This window comes from Drosophila kikkawai, chromosome 2R (assembly GCF_030179895.1).
Source record: "Drosophila kikkawai strain 14028-0561.14 chromosome 2R, DkikHiC1v2, whole genome shotgun sequence".
In the NCBI taxonomy this organism is placed as follows: Eukaryota; Metazoa; Arthropoda; class Insecta; order Diptera; family Drosophilidae; genus Drosophila; species Drosophila kikkawai.
In genome coordinates this window covers 21,844,036-21,854,280 of record NC_091729.1, presented here as the reverse complement: position 1 = coordinate 21,854,280, position 10,245 = coordinate 21,844,036, and the positions used below count along the sequence as shown (strand labels likewise).

The 10,245-nt window shown below is 42.3% G+C and overlaps 1 protein-coding gene across 3 annotated transcripts in view; it reads right to left on the bottom strand.

Annotated features, from left to right (window-relative positions):
* Positions 1-508: 508 nt before the first annotated feature.
* LOC108076523 (cyclic nucleotide-gated channel rod photoreceptor subunit alpha) overlaps positions 509-10,245 on the bottom strand; it is a 63,570-nt gene continuing 53,833 nt past the window's right edge. For 2 of the 3 annotated variants that reach the window (XM_070284320.1, XM_070284321.1), the window contains 7 exons: positions 5,818-5,969; positions 5,557-5,698; positions 5,344-5,493; positions 2,977-3,144; positions 2,419-2,650; positions 2,082-2,227; positions 509-1,992 (listed from right to left, as the gene is read on the bottom strand). In XM_070284320.1, coding sequence (XP_070140421.1) covers positions 1,682-1,992; positions 2,082-2,227; positions 2,419-2,650; positions 2,977-3,144; positions 5,344-5,493; positions 5,557-5,698; positions 5,818-5,969 — 1,301 coding nt within the window. In that variant the 3' untranslated portion in view covers positions 509-1,681. The remainder of the gene's footprint in view (positions 1,993-2,081; positions 2,228-2,418; positions 2,651-2,976; positions 3,145-5,343; positions 5,494-5,556; positions 5,699-5,817; positions 5,970-10,245) is intronic. The other variant, XM_070284319.1, reaches the window with a different exon arrangement.

The window sequence follows — 10,245 nt, the reverse complement described above, 5'->3', positions numbered from 1 at the left end:
TCTCATCGCAGCTGCCCCATATTATGGGGATTCTTGAACTGCGTTCTGTGTTCTGCTACAGAACCCTCTCTGGCCTTAATTAATCTGTGTTTTTTTTTTTTCTCAACTACAATCTTCAGCATTGGTTTTGTTTTATATTTCCTTTTTGGGCAACTAACTAAAGTTAAATACATTTAGACCTTTAAACTTTTACCATATCATATATATATATAGGCATATATATATATATATATAATTTAGATATACGACCATATACGACAGTAGTACAATATAATATTGCATTAAAAGTGGTTTCCTTTTGACTGATCTACTCATTTAAATTGTGTTTTTATTAATAGTTTAATATTTATAGCTTTATCCTTCGAGTTTCCTTTCATCTTCATAATTATCAATATAGTTTTTGTTTTGTTTTTGGAGTGTGTGGTGTATGCTCTGGCAGTTCTTTTCCAATAGTACAAATATTTTGCAAATATTCACTTAGTTGTCCATAAATTGTTTATGCATTATTTTCAGTTTTAAAGTAAATCGTTTCCCATATACACATCTAGTAAATTTTTTTATGTTTTCGAATTACAATTAGCAAATATTACAATAGATATATATATATATATATATATGTATTCATTTGTTACACTCATGAGTTAAAGTAAGTTTTTAGTTATTTCTTCGGATGATCTCTAGACTTGGGTTATGCTAATTGGAGTGTTCCTAGAGCGAAAGTATTTACAATGGGATCTCGAGTACCCGTTTCGTGTTTTGGTTGAGTAACCATTTTTAAAAAGGAGGTTAAGAGCGTCTAGGCCTAATGATGTTTCCTATATAAATCTCGAATCTATTTCTGATTTTTTAGTATGGAAAAAGTGTTAGTGTTTTTAGGGTTACAAGTTGTGTTAGGGGTTTTTTTTTGTTCTCTCTCGGAATGTCTGTTAAAGCTCTTCCGATCTCTGGCGCCGCCCAACTCATCCCATTACAATTACTATTTGCTTTTGATCTGAGTGGGTTTCCCTTTCTCTATATCTATTTACACTTGGGCTTGGCGCGTTTTTAACAAATTTTCCATTGGCAGTGCCACCTTTTTTCTTTGGATATTTTCTTTTGGTGTCGCTTGATCATAAGAGATATTAATTGCACATCTTGGGGGTAGATATCTGGCCATCACCTCTCTGCATCCTCCCCTCTCTATCTCTCTCCTCGTTCCTGTGCCCTAAAGCGAGCAGTACTTGGCACAGGTCTGAGTCCCCGTCTCAGATTCAAGTGGTCGCCTCTGATCCTGCATTGGCATCGGCATCTCTCGGTCATCAACCAGATCCTCCTGCCGCTGTATAGCTGCTGCTGCTCCTGGTCATGGTCATGGTTTTTATTCGTTAGTAAGGCATTCGTTAGGATGCATGCACAACACACACACGCACACATAGAGAGAATATAACACACACATACATAACATAGAGAGAGAGGGAGAGAAACACAACAGACAGATAGAGAGGTGGAGATATTGAGGGGGCGAGAGTTTAGATGCGATATGATGCGGTTTAATGATGGCGCCCGCTGATGATGACAATCCTCGCCAGCCTTTCATCGGATGCAGTTGTCAGTTGTCAGATGATCGATGATGATCGTGGAGTCATGAGGAACATGATATGTACACCATACCGATCGCCTGATGGGGCAGCACGCTCCCGTGTTATATGATACTCTCTCTGTTCCGTTCCAGCTCCTCGTTCTCGTTCTCGGGATCCACGCTCGATGTGGACGACACACCGCAGATCTGCATCTCTATTTCGGCCAGTCGATTCTCCAGATCCCACTGCTGCTGCGACAGTTTCGTATTCAGAGCCTGATTCTCTGATTCCACTGTATGCAGGCGTTCCCTCAGCCGCTTAATCTCATCCTCGAGAGCTTCGTGAGAGCCCAAAAGGGGAGTGGTACCACCACCGGCTCCACCTACGCCCGCTCCATAGCACTCCAGCTGTGAACTGGAGTCGCAGATGTGACCTGAACAGGGAAAGGGCGGAAGGTAGAAATTCATAGCTTATGCTGTAGTCTGCCGCCAGATTTAATCTAAGTATTTATGCTGTACTTACCCGTGTGACTCGGCTGCGATTGGGGTCTTATTGAGTGGTGCGAGGTGGCTCGACTTCGGGGTCGCTCCTCGGACCCGTGGGCACTGGGGCTAACCGATCTCGGGGAGTCTGTGGCCCTGGCCAGGCGGTCAGCATAGCTGCGGGGACTTTAAGGATGTTATATTAGTTAGGAATTATTAAGGGAAAAAGAAAGCACTTTAATGAAGGAACAAACACTTTAACTATATCGAGTTCGACCCATAAAATCACCCCTGAAACCCAACCGATTTAAAACATTCCCTCTGAAGTGCTATTGTTGTGAAACCACAATTCAAACGTGGCTGAAGGAAAAGCTCACCTGTAACCATGCGACTGAGAGGATTGTTGCGTGGACTCTTGCCGATGTGGCACATGCTGCTGCTGGGCCACCTGATGCTGCTGCTGGAGTTGCTGCTGTTGGAGCTGCTGTTGATGCTGCTGTAACTGCTGATGGTGGTGCATCGTTGCCGGTGGCAACCACATCTCCTCAAGCGATGTGCGGCCACAGCTCTCGACTAGGCCCGGCGTCGATTGGCAGCGACCCATGGCAACTACATTAAAGTATTTGACTGTGTTTTTAAATCAAAATCGTTCACAACCGGAAACGGACGCAAATGAAATCGATAAACGACAAAAAGGCAGAGAGAAGGAGAGACGGAAAGACGGAACGGAAGGCGAAAACAATCGAATCGTGTTATTCTGGGGCAATCGTATTCGTATTCGTATCTTTGAATTTCGAGTGGTGTTTGTTTTTGTGGGATGGGCGGGGACAGAGCACAGGGATTCGTTATTGGAATGGGATATTATTGTGAGTGTGGGAAGGTGGCAAGGGGAACAGGACACCGGGCAGGGAAGCAAATAAGACAAGTGCCTTTACCTTTCTCTAGCGGTGCCTTCTTGTACTTCTCCAATCGCTTGACGGCTATCGACTCCAGACGAACACGCGCCGCCGGATACTCCTTCAGCACGTCCCACATGTCCTTCTTGCTCAGGACGAAGAGGTCGCTATATCCCACCGAGCGAACGCTGGCTGTGCGTCGGTTGCCTGTTTTTGTTTCGCATCGTGAAAGTTGCCAAAGCAAATGTTTGCCAACGCAAAGAGAAAAGTTTAATGGTCTTGCAAAAAAGCATTTCCCGGCTTGAGTCGCTGTGTTCTTCGAGTCGCTGTGTGTGTGTGTGTGTTTGTGTATGTGTGTCTCAGTGTGTGTCTGTCGATTCTTCTTGTTGACTTGGCCGCACAAAGACATTAAAATTGCATGCCACACAATATGGATAGAAAGGTCGAGGCAGAAAATAGACAGGACCAAAAGCTGTATTTTATCTCTCGGCGAGTAAATATTAAATGGGTTCAACGGCAGACATGTTTTGATTAAAATTTACGTTTTACATGGAAATAATTCTCGAAACATTTTTTTTTTAATGGAAAAAGCAAATATTTAGGGTAGCAGGATTTTATAGAGTTATTTTCATACATTTTCCTGAAAATTCATAATATTTGGGGTAGTATTTTCATACATTTTCCTGGAATCTTTTAAATTTATTTTATGGTATTGACTTTGTGCTAATTTTTCTAATAATTTTATTCCTGCCTAGTCCTTGGTAATTTTATTTATAATTTTTCCATAATGAAATCTTCTATGAAATGAAGCTTTATACCCCAAAAAGTATTTATTATTTTCTCGATTATTATTCTGTAATATTTTCCAGTCTCTTTAAAACCCAGTTCTTACATAATTCTATTAAATCTCTCCGTGCATGTCATGCAATTAAATCAGCTCTCTCTTTAAACATGAAGAATCGCTTGCAGGTGTATGTGTGTCTCTGTGGCTTGTGTCAATGGGTCGTATACTTAATGTTAATTACACAACTCTCAATACAATTACGTGTAGAGAAACGTTTAAATTACGTCCAGGCAAAGCAATACAACAACAACATCGACTCAGAGACAAATATATTTATATATATAGATAGATAGATAGAGAGAGACAGATTAAAATATAGAGATAGAGGCAGATGTAGATAGATTGAGGGAGAGGTGGAGCGACTAACTAGCGTAAGAAATTGCATTTCAGTGCGAAAATTCCCCTAGGCAATTCTCACCGTTGATCGAACACGAATGGCACCAGGACCAGGAATAATGCTTTTAAATCATGCAGAAACACAAAGGCATTTTAAACAATTCGATTTCGCTGTGTGTGTGTTTGTGGAGGTTACTTAGGGCCTCCTAGCCTTCGAGGCGTAAAACTTTCGAGCCACCTTAACTTTTGTCTGCAAATTGAGTTGGCAACAACTCCTGCCATTCGGCAAACTCAATTAGCTGCCTCTCGCGGTTCATGGTTCCCGATTCACGGTGTTTGTGTTGACGCCTTGGAGTATGCAACTCACAGATACACATATATGTATCTCACATGCAGTTGGAACACAAACACAAACACACACATTCCCTTGATTAATTATGACCGCGGCAGGATCGAATTTTCAGTCCCAATCCCGAATCAACTTCACGGTTGGCTGGCCCTGGCAACTATTAAATGAAATTAAAGCGACGTTTACTACTTTTTTTTCGGATCGTTTTTTATGCCAACCACAATTATTTCGCGCATTTTTATAGTAGTATCCCTACAATAAAAATGTCGAGAACAATAAAATCAAGAGGGTGCGGAGTCCGAGAGACCCGTGCGAGTGCATGCAGGTGCTATAATTGCATTTGACATTCATTAATTTTTCAACCGCGTGAGAGGGCCGGGGAAGTGCAGTAAAAAATTCGTTGCACACTCTTAGGGCGGCATAAAAAATCTATATAGTATTGTGTGTGTATATATGAACAATTTAAAGGGACACAAAGAAAAAACGAAAATTGTATTTTCCATATGACAGTTATTTATAAATTAAAATGTAAATTCTATAAATATTGATTCGAGTGCTGGGTGCTGGCGGGTTTACATGTGCTGAAGGATCTCTAAACTATAGCTTCGGAGGGGCGGGCGGGCACTTTTCGGACTCTCCGGTTAACACTTATTAATAGACAATTACACATTCCACAGATAGAGGACACAGATAGAGAGATACGTTGTATGCTTTCTAGATTTTTGTGTGAATATACTAATAGTAGAGTGTGTCGTCTGTTGATTAATAGATTTTCATTTTCGTGGGGTTTGGTTTATTTGATTTTCTGGGGGAAGGTTGTTGTAGTAGTTACGTTATCGTTATTGTTCCGCCTGTCGCACTAAAACGGGATATTTACCAAGTTCTTTACCTGCGGTGCCCATATTGAGTATACTAATCTCGCCAAAATAGGAACCGGCCTTCAGCGAGGCCATCACCGTCTTTCCATTGTCGGCCACCACCTGCAATCGTCCTCGATTCACAATGTACATCTCCTTGCCCACCTCACCTGCCGGGGGAAAGCGTGGTGAATTCAAATGGAAAAATGCTATTAAGGAGCTGGGATACTCACCCTTTCGGCAGATGTAGTCGCCGGGCGAGAAGAGCACCGGCCTCAGGCGTAGGACCAGTTCGCATAGGAAGCCGGCCTCGGTGTTTTGGAAAATCTCCACCCGCTTAAGTGTATCTAAATGGACGTTAATTGCTATTTCAGCCTGCCGAAGGGAAAAACGGAATCAGTATCATCGTCATCGTCATCGTCATCGGCATAGGAATTGGTATAGATTTCTCCTTCTAAGGTAATGGACAAATCGTGTTCCGGCAGCGTACTTACCTTTAATTTATCAGGAAGACAGGACACGGCGCGCTCCTCGTCCGAGCATTTTTGCGTGAGCCACAGGTAATCGAACCATTTGATGACCTTCACCTGCAGATGATTCGGCACACGTCGCATCCGCATGTACGTCTTCACGCCATCCAGCTTGGCTAAAGTTCCAAAAAAAAATTCGAAAAAAAAAACATAGAACCACAGGAAAGAGATGAGAAAAGAGGGGGAGAGAGAAAGGAAAATGTTTTATTTGTATTTGCTGAGGATTTTCCTGGAAATGGATACGCGACTGGCATACAAAGTGCGTGGAAATTAGGGGTTTTTGTACAATGGGGTGTACAGGTTAAATAATTGCTAGCAAATTTGTGTTGTTTCGATCTTTGAGATAAACTTTCATAAATTATAGGTTTAAGGGAAAGGGAGGCCTTGATTTTCCTTTGATTATTTTTCTAAGAAATGTTTGATAGAAAAATAACTTAAATTCGAGTTAATAGAACATTTGATCTAATTTGTGGCCCATAAGTATATAATTTAACTAACGATTATTGTATATAACGATTGTGTATATATTTCTGGCTTCCGATAAACGTTTTATGTATCACAAGTTTACAAACTTAACTTTATTTAATATTTAATAATTTACAACAAAATACCTTGCACAATTTCCCCTTTGTTTTTATATTATATTGTTCCCACCGTACTTAGGCTTTGCCCCCTAATCGGTCAATCAAGATGGTCTGCATAAATTTGTAATATAGGGCTTTTAGCTGTCCGACAGCATGCTGCTGGACTTAAGCTCTGGCCGGCGCACCTGGCGTATGCTTGATATTGATTACTGAAACCCACCCCGAGCAGAGCTTCTGTTTAGCCAGCAATTAACTATCCCTCTTGTGCCGGATGAGCAGGCACAAAGCCAGCATCGCCGAAAGGAACCTGACCACATCTATCGGTGGCTTAGTGGAGTCCACTCCGGTCCAGACCAGCGCACGTTGCATTTGCTGCAGCTTAACAATGAGCGATGCTTGCCGCTTGCTCGCTCAATTGGCCATATCTGTGGAAAGTGAAGTATTCCGTGTGACCGGGGATGGACAGGACTAAGACAGAACAGGACAGGATACTCGATTCTGTTTGAGCAATATTGATGACAACTGGCCTTTGTTTCCATGTTAGGGTACGCATCCACACCCACATTCACTGCACCCACCGCCACTCCACCCAGCTGGATGCGAGTCATCCCAGTTCGATAAGAGGAAATTAAATCTCTTGGCTCGTCAGTGGTAACAAATATTGACACAATTTGTCGTCGGCGGTTGCCGGCGGGGAAAGAATGAAAATGTGGAGTGATGGCTGCTGCTGCTGAAACAGGTAGAACTCAACGCAACTCGGCTGAATCGAACTGAGTGCTGCTGCGTCTTTTGTGTTTGCTCGTGCAAACATTTGAAAACCAACTGACAAACAGGCAAACAGATTGAATACAAATAAATACCCAGTTACCGGGACTAAAAGTCCAGAGGGAGAGTAGGGCGTGGCCAGAAGGGACAACATCTATAATGCAATCAATCGCCAGCTACCCCGATCTCCTCATAGCTCTCTGGAGCTCCCCAACCTCTCGAAGGCTCCTCTCAGCTCCCTCCAAACTCTAGTTTTTCCCAGTTGGTCATTTGTCATCTCTCAATTGTCAAATGTCCTTTGTTGTCCAACTCAAATTTCAATTCGCTTGTCTAATAGGATAGCAGCTAAAAGACTAAGAGGCAGGGAAATAATGGAACCATTTAAATATTAAGTAAATCTTTAATATTTTTGTAGTAAAACATAATTTCTTACTGATGATTTAGAGATTTTATATTAGCTAGTAATTTATATTGAAAACAATCAGGAATTAAGCTTTATATTCTCCTTATGTAATGAAGTTCTATGGCCTCTCTATTCCCTGCTATTTCATTTGCCTTTTTTTCCATCCCCAGAGTCCTCGGTAAATTGAAAGATTATTGAATGGCAGTGTCTGCCTCTTGGCAGCCATTACACATATCGGATATGGATAACGATAGAAATGGCGCAGCATACACACACACAGGACAGAGCCACCTCCTGCTCTAGTTTCTATCCAACATTTCAATGATACTACGAGTGAGCCATGCAAAATTACAGCGATTTTTATTGCGGCTTGAATGCTTGAATGCATTCGACACTCGCTTGCTAGCTGGGTCCCTCCCTCCCGTACGTCCATTGAATTTTCCAAACCATTTTTGCTGGGCACGTCCTTTGCGGGTTTTTTGTTACAATTGAAAATCAATCTAAATATTAATTGCATATTCCATGGCAGCAGCCATGGTAAAAATAAACAAATAGGAAAGTGAGTCTGCGGCATTCTGTGTTCGTATTCGCATTTCGTGTGCGGCTGTGTTGGACTCAGTAATTGCGGTTGCCTTCGATAGACTCCTCCGGCTTCCACTGACTGCCTGTGTGTCTCAACTTGGTTTTTGGTGTTTTTAGAAATTACTCGAGCTTTAATTCCTTTGCTTGCTCTGCGGCTGAACGGAGGAGCTTATCCTGTTTCCTTGCTTTCTCCTTCTTCCATTTGGTTGCATTTTGTGAGCAAAATTTAATTTGCCATTTTTTGCCCCCGAGTCACTTGGCTGCGCTTGGCCAAAAAGGAGACGACGACGACGATGATGATGATGATGATGATGAGGAGGGAAAAAAGTGCATTTGGCTTCGTATTCTGCTTATTTCTTATTTATTTTTCATTTTATGCTCTGCTTCGCCTACAGTTGTCCCCGGGCGAACTTTGATCTGCTTCTGTTGCAATTTTCGTGGCGGTTTTTCAGGTCGAAAAGTAGGTCCTTGGGGCCCTTCTTCTTCGGTGTGTCTGCCTGTGTGTCACCTCAAACTAAGCGCTGCCGCTTCCCAATAATTACATTTACCATTTTCTGACTTGACTTTTGTCTCAACACACTGACAGCCGAGGACAATTGCCGCCAAAGGATCAACCGCAGACGGGAGTCGAGCATGTGTGTGTGTATGTGTCTGCATTTGAAAGAAATCTGGGTGCAAAAGTTCAGGCTATTGTCTGCCAACAAACTGCAGCACTACCAAGTTTCACCCCGGCTAAGGAGGGGATCACACACAAACAGTAAATATGCGTGACAAAAACTTGCTCTTCCTGCGCGACTCCTCCACACCCAGAGTCTTTTCATAAAAACGTCACACACACAATTCCTGCCAGAAATATGAAAAAAGCAGGGCGGTCGGGTGTACTGTGTGTGGGGCAAGTGAAAATTGCAAACTAACTAGAAACCACTTAAGAGTCAAGCTGATGTGTTATGCCAAAGACGGAAGTTGTGCTCCGTGGGGACAGGAGACAGGAGACAGGAGACAGGACAGGAGGAGTCAGGGTCCCAGAACAATGGCCCCCAAATGGGAGTTGCAAAGCTCTCTGCTGGCTGGCTGGTGGCATTTGCTGAATGTGCACAGGAATCGAAAGGAATTGTGTGCGATTATCACCCCGAGTGCAAGGAATGCTTGCCACAGTTCAAACCGAACGAGTCCTAATGGTCTGCGGAGCTTTTCCACCTGCCATTCCATTTGGGTTTTTTCCTAAAATGTAGGGGAAAGAATATCAGGGATTTAAAAGAGTTTATTGAACATTAATATGAACTTTATCAGGATTTATTTTGTTTGGGAAATCATAGTTTTTAGGAGTTTCTTTTGGAGTGATGTATCAAGGATTCTGGATGAGTTTAATTACACTATATTATATTATTATATATTTATGTTAGGACTTAAATGTTGTTTATTTCATAAAAGTTAAACTACAGAATTAATTCATAGAAAACTCTCTTAGATTTATGTTTAGGTTAATTTAATGCGATTAAAATTCCCTAGAAAATTATGTTAAATACCTGCCTCAGTAAAATGTTTCAAACCAAAAACAGTCAGAGGATTCTAGCTTTCCCCTGCTCATAGTGTACATTCAACATCAATTTGAAGCGAAAAAGGCATTTTGCCCTGGATTTTTGCACCTTAATTATGCATTTACCGCTGGTGCTTCTACAGCTGCTGATGATTCCGGATCCCAAACCGAATGCGAATCTGAATCTGAATGTTTTCTGTGAGGGGTGAAGCACGAATAAACAATGGCCGCCAAGTGGCAGGATACAGGAGGCTGCAAGGAGGTATGCCAGGAGGCGGATGATGGTCGAATGAGAAATGCTGGGGATGGATTTATTCAGGCGGTAACTAAAAATAAATGCGGCGAGCACCTCTCGCAGTTTGCAATAACAATGCGCATGGCAGCTGCAGCAGGAGAAGGACTTGACTGGCTGCCGCTGATGCTGTTGAAATCCTTGGGAAATTCCCCATTCAAGGATAATGGAATACTTTGCCCTTAAAGAGCAGCTACATGCCGTAACAACGACAACAGCAACAACAACA